This window comes from Drosophila busckii, chromosome 3R (genome assembly GCF_011750605.1).
Source record: "Drosophila busckii strain San Diego stock center, stock number 13000-0081.31 chromosome 3R, ASM1175060v1, whole genome shotgun sequence".
NCBI classification, from domain to species: Eukaryota; Metazoa; Arthropoda; class Insecta; order Diptera; family Drosophilidae; genus Drosophila; species Drosophila busckii.
The window spans coordinates 949,960-971,863 of record NC_046607.1 but is presented as its reverse complement, the minus strand read 5'-3'; the positions used below and the strand labels follow the sequence as shown (position 1 = coordinate 971,863).

At 37.5% G+C, this 21,904-nt stretch overlaps 6 protein-coding genes across 7 annotated transcripts; 3 read left to right on the top strand and 3 right to left on the bottom strand.

The window, feature by feature from the left end:
* Positions 1–26: 26 nt before the first annotated feature.
* LOC108602882 (nuclear protein localization protein 4 homolog) lies at positions 27–9,887 on the bottom strand. Of its 2 annotated transcripts, none has more exons than XM_017991183.2 (8): positions 9,019–9,192; positions 8,713–8,946; positions 8,474–8,646; positions 7,468–7,996; positions 7,192–7,390; positions 6,974–7,134; positions 522–934; positions 27–443 (listed from the first exon to the last, which is right to left on the bottom strand). In XM_017991183.2, exons 1-8 carry the CDS (start codon positions 9,118–9,120, stop codon positions 287–289), a joined length of 1,968 nt encoding a protein of 655 aa, XP_017846672.1. In that variant the 5' UTR covers positions 9,121–9,192; the 3' UTR covers positions 27–286. The 2 variants fall into 2 exon arrangements, with proteins under 2 accessions (XP_017846672.1, XP_017846673.1); XM_017991184.2 differs by lacking the exon at positions 9,019–9,192 and adding an exon at positions 9,751–9,887 and having other exon boundaries at positions 29–443.
* LOC108602885 (GATA zinc finger domain-containing protein 10) lies at positions 2,538–6,027 on the top strand. Its single transcript, XM_017991187.1, has 2 exons — positions 2,538–3,507; positions 5,811–6,027. Exon 1 carries the CDS (start codon positions 3,017–3,019, stop codon positions 3,389–3,391), a length of 375 nt encoding a protein of 124 aa, XP_017846676.1. The 5' UTR covers positions 2,538–3,016; the 3' UTR covers positions 3,392–3,507; positions 5,811–6,027.
* An 899-nt stretch (positions 9,888–10,786) lies between the features above and the next one.
* Positions 10,787–12,726, bottom strand: LOC108603770 (succinate-semialdehyde dehydrogenase [NADP(+)] GabD). The gene is made up of 3 exons (XM_017992857.2): positions 12,614–12,726; positions 12,220–12,528; positions 10,787–12,155 (listed from the first exon to the last, which is right to left on the bottom strand). Exons 2-3 carry the CDS (start codon positions 12,499–12,501, stop codon positions 10,920–10,922), a joined length of 1,518 nt encoding a protein of 505 aa, XP_017848346.1. The 5' UTR covers positions 12,502–12,528; positions 12,614–12,726; the 3' UTR covers positions 10,787–10,919.
* Positions 12,727–12,998: 272 nt separating this feature from the next.
* On the top strand, positions 12,999–18,282 carry LOC108603769 (T-complex protein 1 subunit eta). Its single transcript, XM_017992856.2, has 5 exons — positions 12,999–13,118; positions 13,447–13,707; positions 13,766–14,585; positions 14,647–14,970; positions 17,806–18,282. The coding sequence occupies exons 1-5, from the start codon at positions 13,116–13,118 to the stop codon at positions 18,030–18,032; spliced, it is 1,635 nt and encodes a 544-aa protein (XP_017848345.1). The 5' UTR covers positions 12,999–13,115; the 3' UTR covers positions 18,033–18,282.
* Positions 15,001–17,727, bottom strand: LOC108603768. The gene is made up of 2 exons (XM_017992855.2): positions 17,124–17,727; positions 15,001–17,063 (listed from the first exon to the last, which is right to left on the bottom strand). Exons 1-2 carry the CDS (start codon positions 17,446–17,448, stop codon positions 15,508–15,510), a joined length of 1,881 nt encoding a protein of 626 aa, XP_017848344.1. The 5' UTR covers positions 17,449–17,727; the 3' UTR covers positions 15,001–15,507.
* A 762-nt stretch (positions 18,283–19,044) lies between the features above and the next one.
* Positions 19,045–20,420, top strand: LOC108602423. Its single transcript, XM_017990538.1, has 2 exons — positions 19,045–19,321; positions 19,380–20,420. The coding sequence occupies exons 1-2, from the start codon at positions 19,096–19,098 to the stop codon at positions 19,763–19,765; spliced, it is 612 nt and encodes a 203-aa protein (XP_017846027.1). The 5' UTR covers positions 19,045–19,095; the 3' UTR covers positions 19,766–20,420.
* The last annotated feature ends 1,484 nt before the right edge of the window (positions 20,421–21,904 follow it).

Below are 21,904 nucleotides of genomic sequence, written 5' to 3'. Positions count from 1 at the left end.
GTAAGCTTTGGCAAGCAATCCATAAGACGTTCTAGAATGTTGTGGTATACTCAACAATTTACATTTATTTATAAATAAATAATTTTTGTTTCAGTTGTTTACAAAATTCTTACACAACATTACATTTATAGACAATGCGCGACTATGCTACGGGAGTGTGATGGCACGCTCCATATATGTTCCAATTGTTTTTTAGTATTGTTTAAATCTTTAGTTTCATTAACACCAGAATTTTTTGTAGCATTCTTCTGACGGGCTGGTCTCAGAGTTATTTGGAACTGAATCCTTATCTGGGTAGTGAGCAGATTTCACAGGAGGTTAGCTCGCCGCGATTGATAAAGGTGCAATGGTTACATGTCCAGGTACTCGCATCGAGATCCATGGCATCTGCTCCCGCATTGCCAGCGCTTGTCGCTGCTCCACTAGGGTAACTGGTAGTGCCGCTATAAAAAAAAAAAAAAAAACAATTAGACGTTGACATAGGGAAGGAATCTTAGGAAGCAGTGTTGCAGTATGCTTACCCGCCTGTCGAGCTGGCCTGCACCAAGGATTCGAGTAATTTCCAAACCTCTTCGCTTTTGAAATCGGCCGCCCTGTTGGGACTCTTGGTCCGAACTGCTTCTAGCAGCGGTCCCATGTGCTGGCGCATCGGTATCATGTCCATTTTGTACAGATAGATGAGCAAATGAAAGTCGGAAATGGAATCGAGAAACTCCTCCTGCGCCCAGGCAGACAAATAGCTGCTTAGCGCATTGAAGTCCTGCAGCTGGCCATCGATATAACGATTCTCAATAGGGAATGGCTGGCGTTTATCATACTCTGTGAATGTATACTGGGGCTGCAGCGGTGTCGAGGCAGGTACATCTACCAGCAGATACTCAACAGGTAGTGGTCGTGCCAACCGTTGCACCTCGTTGCCATATTGATCCTTTTCCTACAAATAATCACCAAACAATTCAATATAATAATAATAAAAATAAAATAAATATATTAAACAATAAAAACATCTGCTTGTTTTCTTTTTTGTCTGGCAACTACTGCCCCAGTGACCTGACCTATATATGCAGAAATCACGAGGTTGATAAAAAAGCTTTTGCACCAATGGAAGACATGTGTCCAAGTGGCCTTGTTCTCTTTCGAGCAACAGCAATTTCTACGTCACGAGACTGTCTCAATTACTTCCTTACTAACGTGTCAAATTCTACGTCGTACGGCAATAGCATGCTCATCAAGCTTTAACATTCATCGTAAGCTCATGCAGCAGCTAAATCTGGGCAAACTTTTGAAAACAATAAGAGCTCGTCTAGCAAAGCTTCTCACTGGTGCCAAACGAACGACTCTTTGCGTGCGTTGCATTGCAAACGAGTGTTTGAGCGCCTGTACATATGCAACAGTTTGTTATACAGCGAAAAACTTATTTTAAATGGCTAATAAAGCGGGCGGACAGCTAGGCTGACAAAATATATTTCAAACACATCGCATAATTTGATTTTCTATAAAAAATGCTTTTAGTTCTGTTTGTCGGAAAGTATTTTCCCCTGTGGCCTAGTGCCACTATCCCTAATGTCCATGTGGACTTTTAATTTCATTATAAACTGAAGCGTGCGCTAGTGCAATCATCCAGCTTGCTATCAGCCTACATTTGGGGCTTGCGTTGCAGTCATAGCATATTAATACCAAGTTTCAAAAATCTGAAAATAGGCAAGCTCATTTACCAAAACTGCATTGTGGTGTCGAACAGGCACGAACAGGCAATAATTAGTGCTATTGTTGCCATAGGCGAAAAACAGTCGGAAGTTGGTTGATAACAATTAAGTAAACTGGACAGTGATTAAGATATCATCATATACATCAAGGTTAGGCGCGATATAATATTCATTATACATAATAGCCTATAGACTAAGAAAAACTAGGATGATCCAACGAACTTTGGAAAAAAAAACTCTCCGTGGCGTTTTAACCTACCATTTTGTTTCGGCCCGACCTCAGCACGAATGCCGCCAATTTTGTGAAGAAGTCGGAAGAACTCATATCTAATGAAAAATTTATAATTTTTCAAATTTTAAATTTTTCAAAGCGCTCATTCACGCCAAACATTTTCGATTTTTTTAATAGTTTAATTTAATTTCCTTTACTTTACTTTAATATTAAACGTTTCTTTTATAAGTAATCGAACGTTTTTGGGTAAAAGAATTTAAACGCCTTTAGCAAAGCCCTAGCAACTAATGGAACTAATTTTAAAATGATATGGGAAGATGCCACCTTAAGATTGTTTTGATGTTAATTAAAAATTATTTATAATATTTTTTTATTAAATTTAAAGCGCGTCTTTTGTGACAGACAGTAATAAAAATCCAAATCATTTTAAAAAATTAAGACCAAAATTGTTGATGTTTGAAGTTCTTCTGTGACAATGCCCATATACTATATACAAGTGCCCCAAACTAAAAGAAATACGGAGAAAAATGTTTCAATATTTCAATCGCCTTTATTTAAATTGCAGCTAGTTTCAAGGCAAAATGGAATTTATGCACCTGTTTTAGTACAGAAATTTCGAACTTTCCTAATTGACTTTACATATGTAGGTATGTGGTACTCTCTCTCTCTTTCGCTCTAAATTTTGAGCTGAGAGTATAAACCAAATCACAACTAAAAACATTGAGAGGGAGAGCAATAATATAAGAGCCCTTGACATTGACATTGGCTTCGAACAGAAGCTACGCAAAAAACATGCAAGCAAACAAATTAAGAGAGAGAGAGAGAGAACGTATGAAAGCTTTCTCTTTCGAAAGTGGACTTTAAAAGCTGGGAGACCTTTTGCATTCGTTGCACTTGTTAACTGAACTTTGAACAGAACGCAGTGATAGTGAAAGGGCCAACTAACCAGCAAAAGGAGCAACGAGAATCAAAAAATGCAACACAAAAAAACGAAGCTTTTTAAATTTTAGTTTAACATTTTCGGCTAACTTAAAGATGTATGTGCGTTCCTTGAAACGTATACAAAAATACTGTGACAATGTTTTGGACTGCAGTTGCCTCCTCAACGGTTTCGTCCGCCGCCTCCGATCCGTCCGCGGCATTGGCCAGTGCTGCACCTACGTATCAGCAGTTGCATACGAAGCCACCGCGAACAACTCACAATTCCTGGCAGCATAGCAATGCAGCATTTAAGGCGCGACGCCATGAACAGCAGCAGCAGCAGCACAAGCAACAAAAACGTGAGCAGCAGCAACAGATAGAAAAATTGCAAGAAGAAGAGTCAAAACGACTGGAGGATAACCAACAACAAAAACAGAAATTAGTAAACAATAAGAAAAAAATGGCAGTAAAAAGTGAAAGCAAAATATTGAAAGCCTTCAAAGCCTGCAAATGCGCGCAAAATGAAGTCTAAATCAAAAGTCTAATACTTATATCATTATTTCATTTGCCAATTACTTGAAGTCCTATGCTTAAATTCCAATAGGACAAACAACAGGTAGTGAACATTATGGAGTAAACATAACAAAGGTAAGAATACCGAAGCAACATTCTTTGTTTGATTAATCTATAGATTCAATCCTAATAGGCATTAAAATGAAGTTGTAAGAGTAAAATTTTGCTTAGTGGACTAATTGCAGGAATAATAAGAAATACTGACCAAATTTTGTAAAGCTCAAGCCAAAAGTTATAGTCTCATTGAAATAATGGGCGGCAAACTTTTCAAAAGTGCAATTAAGATTGAAGCTATGGCAACGCAATAGAGAAAGTTTCACTAACGTTGGTCTTCACAAATATTTTGGAAACTAAAGCATTATCATAGTTTACCTGCAATGCAATAAAACGATGCTACTTTCAAGTTTCTTATATAATAAAAAGCTTGCGTAGAAAGCAAATTAACGGCATTGTTAAAGGCAATGCGTTCGGTAGCTGCGGTTACTGTTTTTATCAAGAATTTTAATTATATTTGTGATTTGATGCGAACAGACAGTAAACGGTAAGTGCTCATACCTACGCCCTAACGTATATCGATGGTAGGCGGTCAACTTATTGAAATAACAAAAAAAAAACATGCGTTGCAATGCTTTTAATAAACTATATACAAATCAGAACCGCAAATATTGATTTTTTTGCCAACATCTGATTCATATTTTTTGTATAGTAAATCACACCTTCTGCGTTAGATTTTATACTTAACTTAATGTTGGAAACCCTATTTAAAAGAATTACTCAGCTATCCAGTTCATCAGTTCTAGCACAGATATACATTTTGTCAAAGTTCAGCAAAAATAAAAGATTAAAATAATAATTTCACTATTTTTTCTATTTTTTTTTTAAATAAAAAATAGAAAAAAAGTTAAATTAATATATATATATATATTAATATATATATATATATATATACATAATTATCACCTGACTTAATAACCACGTCACAATTAATTCCAGCATACATATTTAAGTAGAAATAATAAGAAACAAATAAGTTTACATTTTGGCTGTGTAAACAATGGAATAAATTTATTTTGTTGGTAGTAGTTGCTAAATAAGTTAATGACTTGGTTAACATTTGCAAAGCAATTACTGCTTGCAAATTCAATGCAAGCTGACAAGGTCGATGGTAGAACTGCGTGCGTTTCCCACATTTAAATAGGCCCTATTTAGGGGATATGCAGCAATGCTTCAAGCAAGCAGTGCAAACGAAAAAGGCAATACAAGTGAAGAAATATTGAGAGAAAGGTAGCTATAGAGAAAGAGAAGTACGAAGACTGCAAAGTAATCTGACCAGTGCTAACGGCACAGTATATTAAAAGTTTGTATACTACGCCAAAAGGCTTTCAATTACATATTTATAAGCCTTAATTAATTTACAACAATCACAAGTCTTAGCAGTTTTTAAATAAGAAATAAACATGCGGCTGCAAACTATGAATAATGAAAGTTGTTAGATAAATTAAAAAAACTAAAACTAAAAACTAAACTATACTTAAGCTTGAAACTTAAGTTCCTGAGAGAAAAGTCTTTGAATCAGGCCTTGTATTGAAACTAACTAACCCAGAATTTTATGGGTCAAAATACAAGCAATCAATCAAATAATTTAAAGTTAAAGTGTAAAATAAATATAATAATATACTATATCTATGAACAATAAGTTGAGATAAACGGTAATAAGCCTAATACTGCTGAAAATATAATTAAACAACATGTAATTTATGAGTACATTTTTTTTTGAAAATAAGTAAAAACATCAATTAATATCGATGCTTAAGTGCCAACAAAAAGAGTTAAAATAACATAATTAAAATGCCTAAATGCACGTGTTATATATAAGCAAAATATTAAATTAAAGCTGTGCAAATCATACAAACATTTGTGGAAGTTATAAAAAACGAGCACTACTACCGAGAACCTTGTGCTATTTAAAAGCGTAAAAGGATTTTGCACAGTCTGGGTTCTTCAATCGATATTTGTTATGATTCTAAGATTTATATGAAGCTTTGTAATTTTGCCTTCGAATTGTATTTACAAAAAATTGACGTTGGTGGAATATAGATTTAAATAGAAAGCACTGAGTACAGGTACATCATTTACGGAGAAAAAGCTTCTTCAACAAAATAAATTTATGATTTGATGTGACGTACGGTTTACATTTCCATTTTCACTTTCATGACAACTCAATGTAGTGGTTATGCCCTTAAGTAGGAAGTCATTAGCGATATAGCATACATACTAGTTTCATAAAATAAAATCGGAAGTTCTGCTTAATTTCAACAAATTAAATTCTTTGGTAATGTTAATTACTAAATAAGAATTCTTATTATTCAAACCCACAGATAAGCAACGCTCACAGCACGGTACACAAAGGACATTCTACTACACAATCTGTGTTGTCGCACACAAAAGTTCGTAGCCAATTAGCCAACTGGCTGCTAACGAAATGAAAAACACGGCTTGCGGCTCACACAACAATTTTTTGGAAACATTTTGGTAGCAACCGAAAACGTGACTGAAAACATTTTGAAATTTGGAATTTTTTGATAAATCCTTTACGAGGCAAAAAATTAGTACATTTTTATCCTTTTAACTAAATTAGACAGAAATAAAGATTTTTAAAATTTTACAAATGACAAGTAGATATAATTTCTGAATTTATTAAAAACAAATTAAAGAAGCATTGTGCGTATACTAAAAAGTGCATATTAAAATGTTTGTATTCTATTATTATTAGATATTTCAGTTATTTAGCATCATATGAACACTGAAGAGGTGTCAGGCGCTATAAAGTTACCTGCTCAAAAAGATAATAACAATAACCTTTGATTTAGGTGAACAATTTATTCATCTATTTGGACACTTATATTGTCTATATGCAAGCACAAACTGCTGAATTATTAAACAATTAACTGAGAAAAATGTGAAGGAATGTTTTTCAGCTCAAAATAAAATAAAAAATAGCTATTCATGTTGTTTAAAAATAATATTATAATGACGAAGTCAAGAAAAAAAAAGCAACATTTAGTCCGACAGTAATATCTTGTATGCTGTGGAATTTGCTAAGAATTCCATTCATTATTGTCGAAAGAAAGGAGATGAAATATTAAGAATTTTATGAATTAAAAGTTATTGATTATGTAATCATGTGGATTTTAAAAGCGTTGATTTTCAAATAAGTTTGTCCATGCAATGAACAAAGAAAAAAGTTCATAAAAATATAAATCAAAAGGCAAAACCTAAAAAGTATAATTATACATTTAAAAATGTGCCAAAATACATATTTGAATGTCTATTAAACATAAACCGGATCTTATGGCTATATATTATTTAGAATTAATTTTAATTTTCATAACCAAAAAACGAAATTTTCTCATTCTCAATGTGAAAAATGTATATTGGCTTTCAAAAAAATAAAGTTTTTAATTAATATGAAAACTTTTTAAGTATTGTATATATATTTTATACTTAATAAAACACACACACACAATCTAAATTATATTACCTTATAGAAAACGTCCGGCACATATTGTTTATCGGTCGATTCCCGCACATATCCCAACTCAGGTGCATCTTTAGTGGGTATGAGGCAATTATCCCGTACCAGTGCCATGCACTGAGCGGATACAGCATATCCTTCCATGTGAACCTGCTTGGTTTGGTCGCCTGTTAAACGGAATTAATTGTAATCAGCCTTCATCCAAATTATTTAATATTACTCACCAGTAACACATATAGTAACGAATTTCGAGCCGAAAATGCCATTAGAGGCATATTTACATGGGTTTGGATGTCGATTCTGCAGCTCGCCAGCAGTTATGCATTCCTGTGCGGTCAAAAAGTGTGTCTCAATGCCGCGTATCTGTTTAACAGTGCCAGCACTGGCATCATCCGTAAGTAAATCAGTGAATATCCAACCAATCTGAGAGAAATGTAAGTAATTCATTTATTGAATTAAAAATTCATAAATAAGAATGTGTATTTATGAGAATAACAAACCTTTTTCAGACCTAAAGCATTTGCCACAGCCTCGACATCCTCCGCTCCCTCATCTGTGCATAAATTAATAGAATCCCGAGATGATTCCTGTGGTGGCTCATAAATTGCCGCCACCTTAGCGCGTATACCCAGCGGCACATCTGTGTGCGGCTCATAGGTGCCATACAAATAACCCATGCGTTGATGGCCCGTAGTTCGCCAATAGTTTAAAAAGCGTTCCACTATTTTGGTATTCTCAAACATGACATTATCTACATGACGATAAGTCTGGCGATTTAGCGTAATTGCCGACGGCTGGCACTTGGAACAGATGCCCTTTGGCCACGGCGGATGCTCACGACATCCAGGCTTGATGCGGCAATTGATATCATCAAAGACAAAGTACTTGCCATGATCCATGCCCGACGTCTGCTTGCGTATGTACGAGTGAAATGCTAAGTGTTTGATGTTCTGCTCCTTCAGATAGTTTTCGTCATAAGGCTCTAGCGGAGAGCAGTGCACACAGCGCCCATTGGCATTATGATGACAGCTGTAGATTACATATATATATTTAATTCAAACTAAAAACATATATGTAGTACAACCTCGATAACCAGGACAATATTAATTAATAATTAGTAAATTAATGTTAATTTTTCGTTGTATAAATAATGGGGATAGCAAATTATATTTGTCTCTTGTGGCATGTTAAACAAAAATGTGCTTAGCTCAGATTTTCAGAAACTGGCAATCCTTCAGTTGCTTTGTAGGAATTTAATAATACTGTTGTGACAGAGATCTTAGTCTATTTACGTTCACTTTCAATATACATAGAATGTCAACGGCCACCGTGAACTCTTGACAGTGTAAATTGTAAATTATATAAACTACGAGAACTTAACAAGTAAGGTTATTGAATAGAAAACTAATATTTTAATAATTTAAGGGTTACACTATTGTAATTGTATTGTCTACTATTAGACAACATTATCGAGCTTGTTTATAACTACATTTGACGTAAACTTACAGCTTGCTGTCGCGCTCGCGCTTAATTGTTCCATCGGATTTAAGCAAATGTTGATCGACTTCATCTTCAATTACGTCAAGAGAAGGGCGCATACTGCTGCTGTTGCTCTTCTCATTGATTTGTTTGGTTGTCCTATTGAAAGCCACATTCTCCATAGCTGCGGTGCTGGCGCGCTAAACAATTAGATTAATTTTTTCTGTTTACTACATATCTACAGCGTGTAGCTTGGTTTATCTTACTCGAGATGATGTTCCGGCCATTTGTTTCAAGAATAACATATCGCCATGCTTAAGCGTTGTGCCCACCAGCTGGGTGCCACTGGCCTGCAGTTCATTAACGAAACTGCGCTCTTTAAAAAGTCCAAAGCCATCCACTTTGAGCGCACTTTGCACGCTGTCATACAGCTGCTTAAGATTTGACTTTGGTGAGATCTCAATGCGTTTAATGCCTTCCGCAGACTGCACACGTATAAGCTGTCAAACAGATTTAAAAAAGTACATTTAGACAACACGTTCAATAACAGGTGAAACTGCGATCAATCGCACCGATTGTTTACATAACACAAACAGACGATGGCGCACAAAGGCATAGACGAAGTTGCGCTTCTTGTAAATAATGTTCTGCAGCATAAGCTGTGCACTGGCCATAATGTTGTTACTGTTCCTTTGGCCAATAGGCTGTTGCTGTTGTAATCGTAGCGGAGAACGCTACTTAGAAGAGCCTTAAGGCTTAAATATCAATAAACAGAACTGTATATCATGAAGGCGCGCATTGAACTGTGCTAGGAAACGAAAAATGGCAAACTGCAAAGAATACAAAGACAAGACGACACAATTTTGGCAATAATAAACAAAGTGTCAGTGAAACGTGTGCCAATTGAGCAAAGAGCATATTTGGCTTCCAATGGTTAAACACTCATTCATAGGTGTATCGTTTTGACCAACACCACTCCCCCAATTGGCTTACCACCCCCTAACAGACTCTTCACTGCTTCAAAATCTACAAGTCATTGTACCCGTTGGTGGTGTTGTTGTTGTTGTGTCGTCTGCCTCTCGTTGCCGTGGCAACAGAATTCGCGTTGCTCGTTTATTATAGTTAGCATAAAGCACTTAAAATTGTGCATTTGTCACTTTGCAGAATTTAATAAAAATAAATAAAGCAAATCCTATAGAGAAACAAACTTCGTTTCGCATCAAGAACTAGCAACAACTAGTAAAATAAATTCGTTTGCCGGCTTTTGATGCTGGCATACTCATACTTTTGGATAATTTACTTACAATTTTATCAGACGACATTGCTCTAATTAAATTTCGGCACACGCCCGACACTTCAGACTCTTGAATAATATGCTTTTTACAAAAATATTTAGCTCTTACGGTAAACACTTTTTTCAACACTTTACATTTACGCTAATTTCTTGTTGTTGTTTCTTTTTTCAACACAAGACTTTAGAAACAGCGCTGTTAAATAAGTGTCAAGTGGTGGTCGGCCGATAATTGTGTTCTCTTAAGTAAGTGTTGGTAAGCCATAAATATGAACTTTTGTTAAGTAGCGGCTGTTTTTTTTTTTTATTATTTTTACCAAGTTTTTGAATTTACCAATTGTATTTATGTCAAAGCTTTGTTGGTCAAGGTGTAAGTCAATCGAGCGTAATCTGAACGATTCGATAGAAAGTAATTCAATGTATTGAATTCAATGTTCAAGTTAAAAAGGTACAACAAATATTGGATTGAGTTCAATTAAATTTTATGCCTACAATATTTCTATATATTGTCATAAATATTTAATCATATTAACGAACGGTCTAACAGAAAGTAGTTACCGCGGGCTATATCAACGGATTTTACTAGCCCCAGGCGTCACAATATAATCGCCTATAATCACCACTTACATACATACCATATGTATGTATTTATGTATGTAGATACACTCTTCTTCCAAACACCTTGCTGTAATATTTCAGTTTTAGTAACAGGAAAATGTAAAATTTACTTTTTAAATTATGAAAGATCCGGATAAATGAAATTCAGTATGTGCAATTCACATTGTGCATATACCCCTATATATATATATATATATAAATATATATACTTTACTTTTGAAATTGTTGATACTACAGAGGCTTGTGCTTAAAGTTTCAGCCCATTGGCTACCATAGTGACTCTCTAGTCAAAGTCCATATAGAGTCCAACCTTCGCTAGTTATTGCTAACCAATATAAGGTAAGGAAAGCTTTAAACACTGATATTATTTTCTTTTTCCCCGAATTTTGAAATTAAAAAATAAAATTAATAAATTGTAATTTAAACTTGGAATTCACATTGTGTATATTTTTTTAAAATTTATTTTTGTGTAGTGCGTATAAGCTAGCTAGATTTTTTTTAACAGACAACAAGCATATTTGGAAGACTGCAAATTGAACATATTTTAGTGACATTGTAGGTATTTCAATCGTATTTGAGATTACCCATGCATATATACTTAATGTCCACGTAGTCATCAATGCCATGGCGTGAGCCCTCGCGTCCCACGCCTGACTCTTTGACTCCGCCAAATGGTGCTTCTACTGCCGATATTATGCCCTCGTTGACGCCAACCATGCCGACTTCCATGCGCTTAGCCACACGGAACACCTGCTGCAGGTTATCGCTATAAAAGTAACCAGCAAGTCCACGTCGTGTATCGTTGGCTTTCTGTATCGCTTCTGCTTCGTCCTTGAATTTAATAATAGAGGCAACAGGGCCGAATACCTCCTCAGTGTAGAGCTTCGCGGTAGGTGGCACATCCGTGATAATAGTGGGTGCATAAAATAGTGAACCCAGCTCTGGTATATTTTTGCCACCCGAAATTATATTAGCACTCTTGCTACGTGCATCCTCTACAAACGCGCTGACTTTATCGAATTGCATCTTGTTGATAAGAGGGCCGATCTGGACATCACACGACTGACCTTGTCCGACCTTTAGCGCTTCTACACGTTGCTTCAGCTGAGACACAAACTTGTCGTAAACACCCTCCTGCACGAAGAAGCGATTAGCCGAGACACATGTCTGTCCGCAATTGCGAAACTTGGAAGCCATCGCACCGTCCACAGCTTTCTCCACGTTCGCGGTATCAAAAACAATGAAGGGCGCATTGCCGCCAAGCTCCAAGCACACACGCTTGATGCCATCTGCCGCATTGCGGAAAAGCAGTTTACCCACTTCTGTAGACCCGGTGAATGATATACCCCGCACATCGGGACTCTTGCAAAACAAATCTCCAATGGGGGCTGCCTTATTGGTTGTAATCACATTAATGACTCCTTTTGGTATGCCCGCGTCCTCTGCTAGCTTGGCAACGGCTAGCGCTGTCAGCGGCGTATCCTCAGATGGTTTAACAACAACTGTGCAGCCGGCAGCCAGTGCAGCGCCAGCCTTGCGCGTTATCATTGCCATGGGAAAATTCCATGGCGTAATCAGTGCAGCTACGCCGATAGGCTGCTTCATAACAATAATCTCGCGATTGGGCGCTCCGCTGGGGACAATCTCGCCATAAATGCGGCGCGCCTCTTCAGCAAACCATTCCACAAACGCATTCCCATACATAACTTCCCCTTTGGATTCGTTGATGGGCTTTCCAGACTCAGCTGTCATTATCTCTGCAATTTCGTCTGTATGCTGCTCGATAAGCTTATGCCACTTCTGCAAAATTTTATTGTTATTTTATAAGTTATTTTGAAAGTTCAAATACTTTGATAAAACGTACTTTTAAGAGATTGGAACGATCCTTCGCAGTCATAGATCGCCACTCCTTGGACTCGAATGCCTGTTTGGCGGCACAAATTGCCTCCTGTGCGTCTGCGACTGTCATGTTCGGCACTTGACCAATCACCTCTCCGTTAGCTGGATTTTTCACTTCGAACACATCATTATTGCTGGAATTTACCCAATTGCCATTGACCAGCGCCTTGGTCTGCACAAGTGCAGAAAAATTGCGCATACCATTCGCCATTAGGATTCTGTTAAAACTATTTACGGCTCGAAACATTTTTGTCGTTGGCCACTAGGTGATTACCTGAATTTTGCAAAAAATCAATTTACCGGTGAGAAGCTCTGTAAGTACTTGCCGCTTGTCATTAGCTATTTTGCTCCTATCTTACCCTCAAAATCCAGTAGGTATTAGAGAAAACTCGTCTGTTATCTACGTTGTCACACGATATGTTGATAACGCTTTTTGTTGTTGATTGTTTTCAATTGACTTCAATTAAAAAACAAATACCGATTTGCATGTTAATGTTCTGTTAAAAATTGCCATGTTAAAAAGATTTGTTATGTCAAAACTGTCATTCTGTTAAATCACCCTCAAATAATAAAGAAAAAAACTTTTAAAGCGATGACAATTAAATAATGTTTATAATCAATTATAAGTTATTTCACAGAATTAAATTGTGCTAAACACTGGGAAGTTAATTTTAACAGCCGTTCAGTTTATCAAATTTGAGTGTTGAGTAATCTTGTATTTGTTAAAGAACTAAGCTAGTCAACACTACCGCTTACTCATTGCGGAAAACGTGAAAGAAACTTCTATTGCCGCCTGTCTGCTACTAAATTGATTGTTTTTAACTAATATTAGCGTGTGACTGCAAATAACATCACTTAAATATGGTTAGTAGCAGTGTAAATAAGCGTTTATACAGACATCCGAACCATACAAAAATATTATAAGAAAAACTTAATAAAATTGATGTGCACCGCGTGAAATACCGCGTGATTAATTAACTAATGTTGCAAATCTAAATTTAATTAAATACAGACCCAAAGCAATTTAAAAATCAAGTCATAAACTACATTTGCATTGGAATGCAACTTGTGCATCATGCGGCAATTAAACATAACCTTCAAAGAAGCTTCTCGCAAAGCGACAGCCAAAGCACCACAGCTGTCACTTTAAATTATGGCTGACTAATACAAACCTTTTCTTGTGTTTTTATAGCAACCACAAATTGTGCTCCTCAAGGAAGGCACTGACACGTCGCAGGGCAAGCCTCAGCTGGTGTCTAACATCAATGCGTGCCAAATGATTGTGGATGCTGTGCGTACCACTTTGGGTCCGCGCGGAATGGATAAATTGATTGTGGATGGCAATGGTAAGGCGACAATTTCCAATGATGGCGCTACAATTATGAAACTGCTTGAGATTGTCCATCCCGCTGCCAAGACACTGGTGGACATTGCTAAGTCACAGGATGCAGAGGTATGTTAGAATACCAAACAACATGCCTTTCGATAATTATGCTTTTAATTATGAACAGGTTGGAGATGGCACAACATCTGTAGTGTTACTGGCGGGCGAGTTCCTAAAGCAGGTGAAACCTTTCGTAGAAGAAGGCGTGCACCCACGCATCGTAATCAAGGCCATTCGAAAGGCGCTGCAGTTGTGCATGGATAAGATAAACCAAATGGCCGTACGCATCGAGAAACAGTCAAAGCAGGAGCAACGTGCTCTGCTAGAGAAGTGCGCCGCAACGGCCATGTCCTCCAAGCTGATACATCAGCAGAAGGATTTCTTTTCCAAAGTCGTTGTGGACTGCGTGCTCTCGCTGGATGAGCTACTGCCACTAAACATGATTGGCATCAAGAAGGTAACCGGTGGCTCCTTGGAGGAGTCCCAGCTGATTTCTGGTGTAGCTTTCAAAAAGACTTTCTCATATGCTGGCTTTGAGATGGCTCCCAAATCCTATGCTAAATGTAAGATTGCCTTGCTTAACATCGAATTGGAACTAAAAGCTGAGCGCGACAATGCCGAGATTCGTGTAAACAATGTCAAAGAGTACCAGAAAGTTGTGGACGCCGAGTGGCAAATACTCTACAACAAATTGGCCAAAATTCACGAGTCTGGCGCCAATGTTGTGCTCTCCAAGCTGCCCATTGGCGATGTGGCCACACAGTATTTCGCCGATCGTAACATGTTCTGCGCCGGCCGTGTGCCCGATGAGGATCTCAAGCGCACGATGAAAGCATGCGGTGGTGCCGTTATGAGCACGGCCAATGATATCGATGCCAAGGTGCTCGGTCTATGTGAACACTTTGAGGAGCGTCAAGTTGGCGGCGAACGCTTCAACTTATTCCAAGGTACGACAACCATAGAAATTAATAATGGTTTAGAACATTATTTATTATTTTACCCATTTAGGCTGTCCGAATGCGAAGACCAGCACGCTTATACTGCGTGGAGGCGCTGAGCAGTTCTTGGAAGAAACTGAGCGTTCACTGCACGATGCCATTATGATTGTCCGTCGCACAATTAAGCACGACTCGGTAGTTGCTGGCGGCGGTGCCATCGAAATGGCTTTGTCCAAGGTGCTCCGCGATTACTCACGTACCATTGCTGGCAAGGAACAACTGCTGATTGCAGCGATTGCCAAGGGGCTGGAGATTATACCGCGTCAATTGTGTGACAATGCCGGTTTCGATGCGACCAATATTCTTAACAAGCTGCGTCAGAAGCACGCACAGGGTGAGTGATTTTTATATAATTCGAATTCTGGAGACAGATTTTTTCCATATCAATATCAGTTAATAACAGAATGCTTTGAATAGGAAGCCAAATAACATATTTATTAGCATGTTAGATACATCTATAGACGATGCAAATTAAGTTGTTTCGTAAATTCGAATTTACTATAGACGAAGTTTGAAATGCATCATAGTCGACCGATACGAATGCTTTAAACTTTATCTGGATCCCAATTTTATGTGCTCATCTTCAAATATACGAATGTATATTTTAGATAAAATAATCTTGGGATGTAAGGTCATTAGTTTTCGATTTCAAACCAAAGATTGTAGAATTATAGATTCATGTTTATATTTCCCCTTCGCTTCTTTTTAGTTTGCAGATATATTAACACAGAATTAACTGCTAAAGGCACTGCAATGTATTAACACATTAACTGTGAAAAGATTATCATCTGCCCGAAATGCCCAATATTAAAATAGATTGAACGTTTAGTTTGCGAAATATATTTCAAATATGTCCTGTTAGTAATGAGCACTAATTTTTGAGCTGATCATGCCACAATTGAAAGCACGGCTCTTCACAAAGACCGGGCATGTCCGGACAGAGTTTGCACATATATTTGGTGAATTGCAGCATGCCGCTCTTGTGACAATGTCGACAATTCTTACGCGCCGGCTTGCCATGCTGTTGAATGGCCACCAGCTCGTGTTTGCCTTGGCTGCTTATTTTCTGTGCCTGTGTGCATGAAGATGGGCGTTTTGATTTTCGTGCTTCCTGCGGATTAATAGCTGCAACGACAGGTGTATCAGCTGTCACAGGGGCAGAAGTCGTTGGGGCAGCTGCGGTTGCATCCTCCCTAAGCAATGACTTTATAATAGCCGATCGAAACTCGCTATAGGGACGACGGCTACCACGTACTGACTGCGCATTGGCGCAATAGAGCAGATGGGCATTGTATATCAACAAGTTAAGCAAGTATATGATAAGCTGCTGCTGTGGCAGCATTCCCTGGCAGCTGGGCTGATAGTTAATCAAATGCTGCCTACTGGGTTGCACACGACGCAGGTGAAAGTCGAGCTCCTGTACAAGCTTGGGGCGTTGATTAATCTTTTGCATGGATAACTCCTTTGAGTAGATTGCCACGCAGTCTGAGCTGAAGAAGTAGACGCTTTTATTGCGCCGGCGCCATTTGGCCATCATTAATGGTTCTGCGTATCTGTTGGCAATGCAATTAGGTACTAATGATTGATGGACCAAGGTCTTGCTGTTACCATAGCGATTACGATCGAGCAGACCGCTGCAGTATGTACCACGCTTCTCAAGCTCATAAGCCAAGCCATAGCTGCCGTAATACTTGCACACATAGACAGTGTGTCCATGCTGCTTATGCTGTTCCAGCATTTTAAGCACCAGCTCATTTCGTTGTGTCACCAATTGACGCGAATTTCGAGCTGGTTGCTGCTGCTCCAGTAATTCCGGCAGTATTCTTATAATAAGACCTTTCTGCTCGCTGAGCAAGTGCAGCATTAGCGCATGACTGCGCTGCTTTGGCACTAACTCATGCTGAAAGCAAAATTTGCCTTTCCATTGCAAAATCGGCTCGTTAAGCACCAGCTGCTGTCCACACACATACAACTGGGACATGCGTCCATTGAAGTAGTTAATCAGCTTCCCTGCATCGCTCGTGACTACCTCTGAATTTGGTTGCAGCTCATCAAAATTGATTTGTTCCAATAGCTCCATAAAGCGCTGGTTTGACATTTTTTTGTGAAAGCCGGCAAATCCATAAAACACCTGCTGTGACCAGTAATCGCTTAGGTGCTGCAGTTTTATGTCACTCATAAGCAGGCAAAGACCCACAAATATCTCCAACTCTGCGGCGCTTGTGGAAAGCTTTGGGCAACGCGCATTGCATCCCTTTGCCAGCTGTGCAAAAAACTCGCTACGATTGCCTAGTAGTTGGTTAAAGTAATACTGCGGACAGACAAATTTTTTCAAGCCAGTTTGTTGTGTAGGCGAGTCGAATTTGAATAGTGAACGCGGAAATGTCTGCTGTATATTCCACTCCGGATCATAATCGTCCTGATCAGCTAAAAGTTTAATTTTGAATTATTGCACTGTGCAGTTTTCTTATTTATGAATTAGCTTGCCTGTGCAAAACACATCCTTCGCCTCATAATTAACTTCAGAGTAACCGTCTTCCTCTGAATCGCTTTGTTGCTCCAGTTGCAATTCAGTCCTGCACTGTTCGGTTGCTGTGGTAGTTATTGCCGCATCTTTTTCGTTTGTAGCCGCGAGCTGCAACTGCAATTCAGTTAAATCGGGCTTGATGTCCACACAGTCATAGTCGGCCAATGGATAGCTGCTGTCGAGATGTTCGCTTTTAATATCAAGACTTGCTCGCTTTACTGGCGATCTGTGAACATCTTGACGTGGCTTAAGCTGCTGCTTGCGCTTCCTTCCCGACGTAGACATTGCCTTTTATTTATATTTATTATTTTTACTTTTTTAACCAAACGTGCCCGTGCCTCTTGCAGCCGAAGTTTTTCACCTAACGCGTGTTTGTCTTGACAGCTCTTTCCTCCATGACACGATTGCATAGTGTGTGCTCTTTTACACTTACAGGTAGTGCTGTGATATTTTTGGCTTTGTCTTACGCGCGGGCATTTCTATTAGAGTTGCCAACAGATAGCATTATTGTTTAAAATTCTAGAGATGTGTTACTGTGTTATCGTATTATATATCGTTTTTTAGTATTTTTTTTTTCAAATTTCAAAGGTATTCAAAAGAATATGACTATTAAAATGATAAACTTAATCATATATATTACAGGTGGCCAATGGTATGGTGTTGACATCACCAAGGAGGACATTGCCGACAACTTTGAGTTGTGCGTGTGGGAGCCATCTATCATCAAGATAAATGCGCTCACTGCTGCTGCAGAAGCCGCTTGCATGATCCTCTCCGTGGATGAAACAATTAAGAGTCCCAAGGCCGATGCGCCACCAATGGCAGGAGGTGGTATGGGAATGGGTCGCGGCATGGGCAGGCCCATGTAAAACAAACCAACAAACACAAATACACACTTTAAATAGAGGAACAACTTACATACTAAAACATAAAACACACAATCAAAGCGTTCGCAAATTTCACTTGCATTTCTCGTATAATTTAACCCACGTACACAACATGTATTATTGGTTTGCAGGCTTCTTTGTTGCACCAATTGTATAACTGACCTAAGTCTACAAATGTTTAATAAAAAGGAAACATGTATTTTTCATAACACACTCATAAAATCATGTATAATCGATTCACTTTTTCCTGGCGATCTTAACTGCCAACTGTGCTGTTGGCTGTGTGTTTAATTTAGATGAAAAGGCGCGAGCCGTCTATACCAATAAGTCTATTTCAGCAAGAAAATATTTTTTTGTGCATCAAAAAATAAAAGTGTGAAAAGGAGTTGTTTTAGCATATTATCGATATCGATTGTGCGACTATCGATAGTATTCCAATCATCTGTTTTGTAGTAGAGCTGGGAAACTATAGATAGTGACCCCATTCGATATTTTCGATGTTTTAAGAGCGAATATTCGATACTATCGATAGTATCGTTATTAAAACTTAGGCATTTTGATGTTATAAGAAATATTTTATAATATTTAATTGATATAAAAGTAAAACTTAACATATTAGAGATCAAACTTATCATTTCATTTCAGTATGATGTACAAAGAATTTTAACCTAACATAACATAGGAAACTTAATGGAAGATCAACTCCCTAACATAAAAAGAAAATTCAAGTGTACAAAATATAAAAAAAATAACATAAGAAACTTAATGGGAGATGAACTCTGTAACAAAAGAAGAAAGTTTGAATTATTTGTCTTGGCAAAGAAATTTACATAAATATTATTCAATCCATGAATTTCGTTGTAAAAATAGAAGCATGTCCGCATTGAAAATTTTTCACAGCACCATCGATAGCGACAAAAAACTATCGATGGTGTCTCAGAAAGGTAAAAATTCGATACCTCGATAGTACCATCGATAGTTTCCCAGCCCTATTTTGTAGCCATCGCGTCTTTTTTAAGAAAACAAAAGCAGACTCGGCATTAAAATGAAACCCAAAACAAATTCCGCCATGAAAGCTCTAATGAATCGCCCTGGTTTCTGGTATTCAGTGAATGATGTCGTTGAAGCTTTGAAAAGGCACCCTGTTCTATGGGACAGTGATCACAAACATTTTACGTATCGGGATGTACGCTTTGAGGCTTGGGAGCAGATTGCGCGGCAGCTGTGCACCAGTTTTGAAACAGCTAACGCCTCTGAGCAAAAATTAGTTGGTGTGTTACTAAAGCATAAGTGTAATGTTACATTTAAAAACTGTACCTTTTTTTTTAGTAAAAACCATGGCATCTCGCTGGCAAAATTTGAAGAAAAGTTATTTGGGTATTTTGAAGCAGAGCCGTGGCGAAGTAACTATCGCTTCATATGCATGCGAAAATAAACCAAGATTAAGAAAAACGGCCAAGCAGCGACGCGAGCAAGCTAACACTATCATTCGAAGGAAAAGGCGGTCTCCAAAAAACATTGAAGAATCAACAGTTGCCAGTTTAGTGTCAGTAGAAGACCATTGCGCGAGCAGTACAGTACAGCTTGATCCTGACCGGGCATTCTTCATTGCTGCAATAAAGCCACATATGGAACTTATGAGCGCGGATATAAAACTGGAATTTCAATTCAAGCTGATAGAAACACTACGCAGCTTTAGACCATACCTAAAATAAATTACAACTAATACATAGAATTAATGTTAATAATACCTGATAAGTTTTAAGTCATATAATATAAAACTTTGTGAAAAAGTCAGAGAAAATCCAGTTGGGAGCAAAATGCTATTTTGTCTCAAGAAAAGTTAACAGCAAGTGCAAACTCAAACATATATGATAAGAAACTATTTTAAAAAGAAGCGATAGGCCTCTGATTAGCACCCTGACAGTCAAATATCATGTGTCGACTGTGAAGTTGGCCAAATTGATCGTGACTAGCCAGGATGGTTGTAACTATATATAATCTATCTGTAATGTTAGCCTGAATATAATGATTTAATATGAAGAATGTACCAAAAACACTACGGAAAACATATACTTGATTACAATAACAAATATACTATGCTAAGAGGCCCCAAAACAAAATGGGGAAAAGCTGTGCACCAATTTTGAAAAAAAATCTAACTCCTCTGAGAGGGAAGAGATTGATATTTTAGTAAATGCGTTAAAAAAGACGTTTTTCAGAGTGCACACCGCTTTGATTTTTAGGTGAAGGAACTTACTCTCCGATTTGGCCTCCGGTTGTCAGCTTAGCATCAGTGGAAGACCATTACCATTACCAGCGCAGCATATCAAAAATAGGTATTTATTACAGATCGAATATAGTTTTTTTTTTGTGGATGAAAATAATTACTTTAGATATAAGTGACAAACTTAAATAAAATTAGATAAAAATAGTATTTTATTCCCGTTTATGGGAGTTCTTTGATTCAAATTAAAGATCCTCTCCATATGCTACATTTTAATACACTGACATTTTTTATAAAGAACGAAAAAGGGTATTATGAAGTTGTTCCAAATGTGTGTACCAGGAAGGAGGACGAGTCGAAGACCACAAAAGTGTATATATTCCTGATCAGAGAGACTAACTGAGTCGATAAAGCCATATCCGTTCGTATGAGTAACAGAATCTCAGCAGTAACCAAATTTCGTATGTAACTGCATCGATATCTCCCCAGCATATGGAAGAAAACGAAAATATATTTAAATAGTTAAAAAAAAAATTTGAGATAAATAACAAAAACTCTCTTTCGTGTGCTTGAACGATACGAGTTTCAGAGCGATCAGATCACTTAGGCGTTATTCCCAAAAGAGACCTGTGTAGCGTTAGTACCTTTGTGCATAGTATGTGTAAAGTGAATATAAAAATTGGTTGCGCCCTACTTTAATGCGTTTCATACAATGTTTGTCATACATATATACTAGAACCGAAAACCAGAGCCTTCTATTTAAATTCGCTAACATGCTCAGTATTTTTCTATGTGCATGATTAGGAGCGCATTAGGGTTTATTTTTGGCACATACCAATTTAAAAAAATTTGATACATATGTATTACTATATGCAACAATTTGAAATCATTAACTAAAGACTTTATAAGTCTAACTTACCTACTTGCCACAACGAGCAAAAATTGAAAGAAAACAAATTTCGGCATACCACGAAATTTCGGTTAGCGACCGATGAAAGAGAAACGATCTGACTGAATATCTTCAAAACCTTTTCTGCTAAAACATGTTAAGATTTAGAATTAGTTTTCGTTGGCGGATATAAAAGTTTTTGTTTATTTAATTTGATAAGCTGCATTTTTGAAAATTTGTTTATTTTAAGTAACTAAAAGTTAACATGTCGTTTCGCAGCCTAGTGATTGGAGCTGACGGATTTCGCAACAGAAGACGCTGATTTAAATCCCGGCACCTGATTTTGTAATGTCGCCGCGCCCGACTACCCGCGTGTCTTAATTATTCCTTTTTTCATGTTGAATGCGTAAGTTTCTTGTATGTATTTACCCAATATATCGGATATTGCAAAGTCCGTATTTTTAATTTAAAAATCAAATTTTAATTTAATTAAATTTAAATATGTTGAACGCTCTTTTACTTTTTATTCTCATTACTCTTATTGATTCTATGTTCAATTTAATGATGATTACTTGCGATGACGACGAAACAGCAACATTATCATTTTTTGTTATTTAGCCGACGCTACGCTAATGACGTTCGCATTTATGTATGTATGTACATATGTAGTTCAACCGTTGCTTCTTCACTTGGAGCTGGGAGTTCACACATACACATTGTACATACAGCAAACCTAAT

What these genes read in the sequence shown, in the direction of transcription:
- LOC108602885 (XM_017991187.1), top strand. Translation starts at nt 3,017, where the DNA reads ATGTTTTGGACTGCAGTTGCCTCCTCAACGGTTTCGTCCGCCGCCTCC.
- LOC108602882 (XM_017991183.2), bottom strand. Translation starts at nt 9,120, where the DNA reads ATGGCCAGTGCACAGCTTATGCTGCAGAACATTATTTACAAGAAGCGC. An exon ending in TGGCCGGAACATCATCTCGA is followed by an intron (nt 8,647 to 8,712) that starts GTAAGATAAACC and finishes CTAATTGTTTAG; the next exon opens with CGCGCCAGCACCGCAGCTAT. An exon ending in TGCCGGACGTTTTCTATAAG is followed by an intron (nt 935 to 6,973) that starts GTAATATAATTT and finishes GATTATTTGTAG; the next exon opens with GAAAAGGATCAATATGGCAA.
- LOC108603770 (XM_017992857.2), bottom strand. Translation starts at nt 12,501, where the DNA reads ATGTTTCGAGCCGTAAATAGTTTTAACAGAATCCTAATGGCGAATGGT. An exon ending in ATCGTTCCAATCTCTTAAAA is followed by an intron (nt 12,156 to 12,219) that starts GTACGTTTTATC and finishes AAAATTTTGCAG; the next exon opens with AAGTGGCATAAGCTTATCGA.
- LOC108603769 (XM_017992856.2), top strand. An exon ending in ACGCTTCAACTTATTCCAAG is followed by an intron (nt 14,586 to 14,646) that starts GTACGACAACCA and finishes TTACCCATTTAG; the next exon opens with GCTGTCCGAATGCGAAGACC. An exon ending in GCGTCAGAAGCACGCACAGG is followed by an intron (nt 14,971 to 17,805) that starts GTGAGTGATTTT and finishes TATATATTACAG; the next exon opens with GTGGCCAATGGTATGGTGTT.
- LOC108603768 (XM_017992855.2), bottom strand. Translation starts at nt 17,448, where the DNA reads ATGTCTACGTCGGGAAGGAAGCGCAAGCAGCAGCTTAAGCCACGTCAA. An exon ending in GAAGGATGTGTTTTGCACAG is followed by an intron (nt 17,064 to 17,123) that starts GCAAGCTAATTC and finishes TTAAACTTTTAG; the next exon opens with CTGATCAGGACGATTATGAT.
- LOC108602423 (XM_017990538.1), top strand. Translation starts at nt 19,096, where the DNA reads ATGAAACCCAAAACAAATTCCGCCATGAAAGCTCTAATGAATCGCCCT. An exon ending in CTCTGAGCAAAAATTAGTTG is followed by an intron (nt 19,322 to 19,379) that starts GTGTGTTACTAA and finishes CTTTTTTTTTAG; the next exon opens with TAAAAACCATGGCATCTCGC.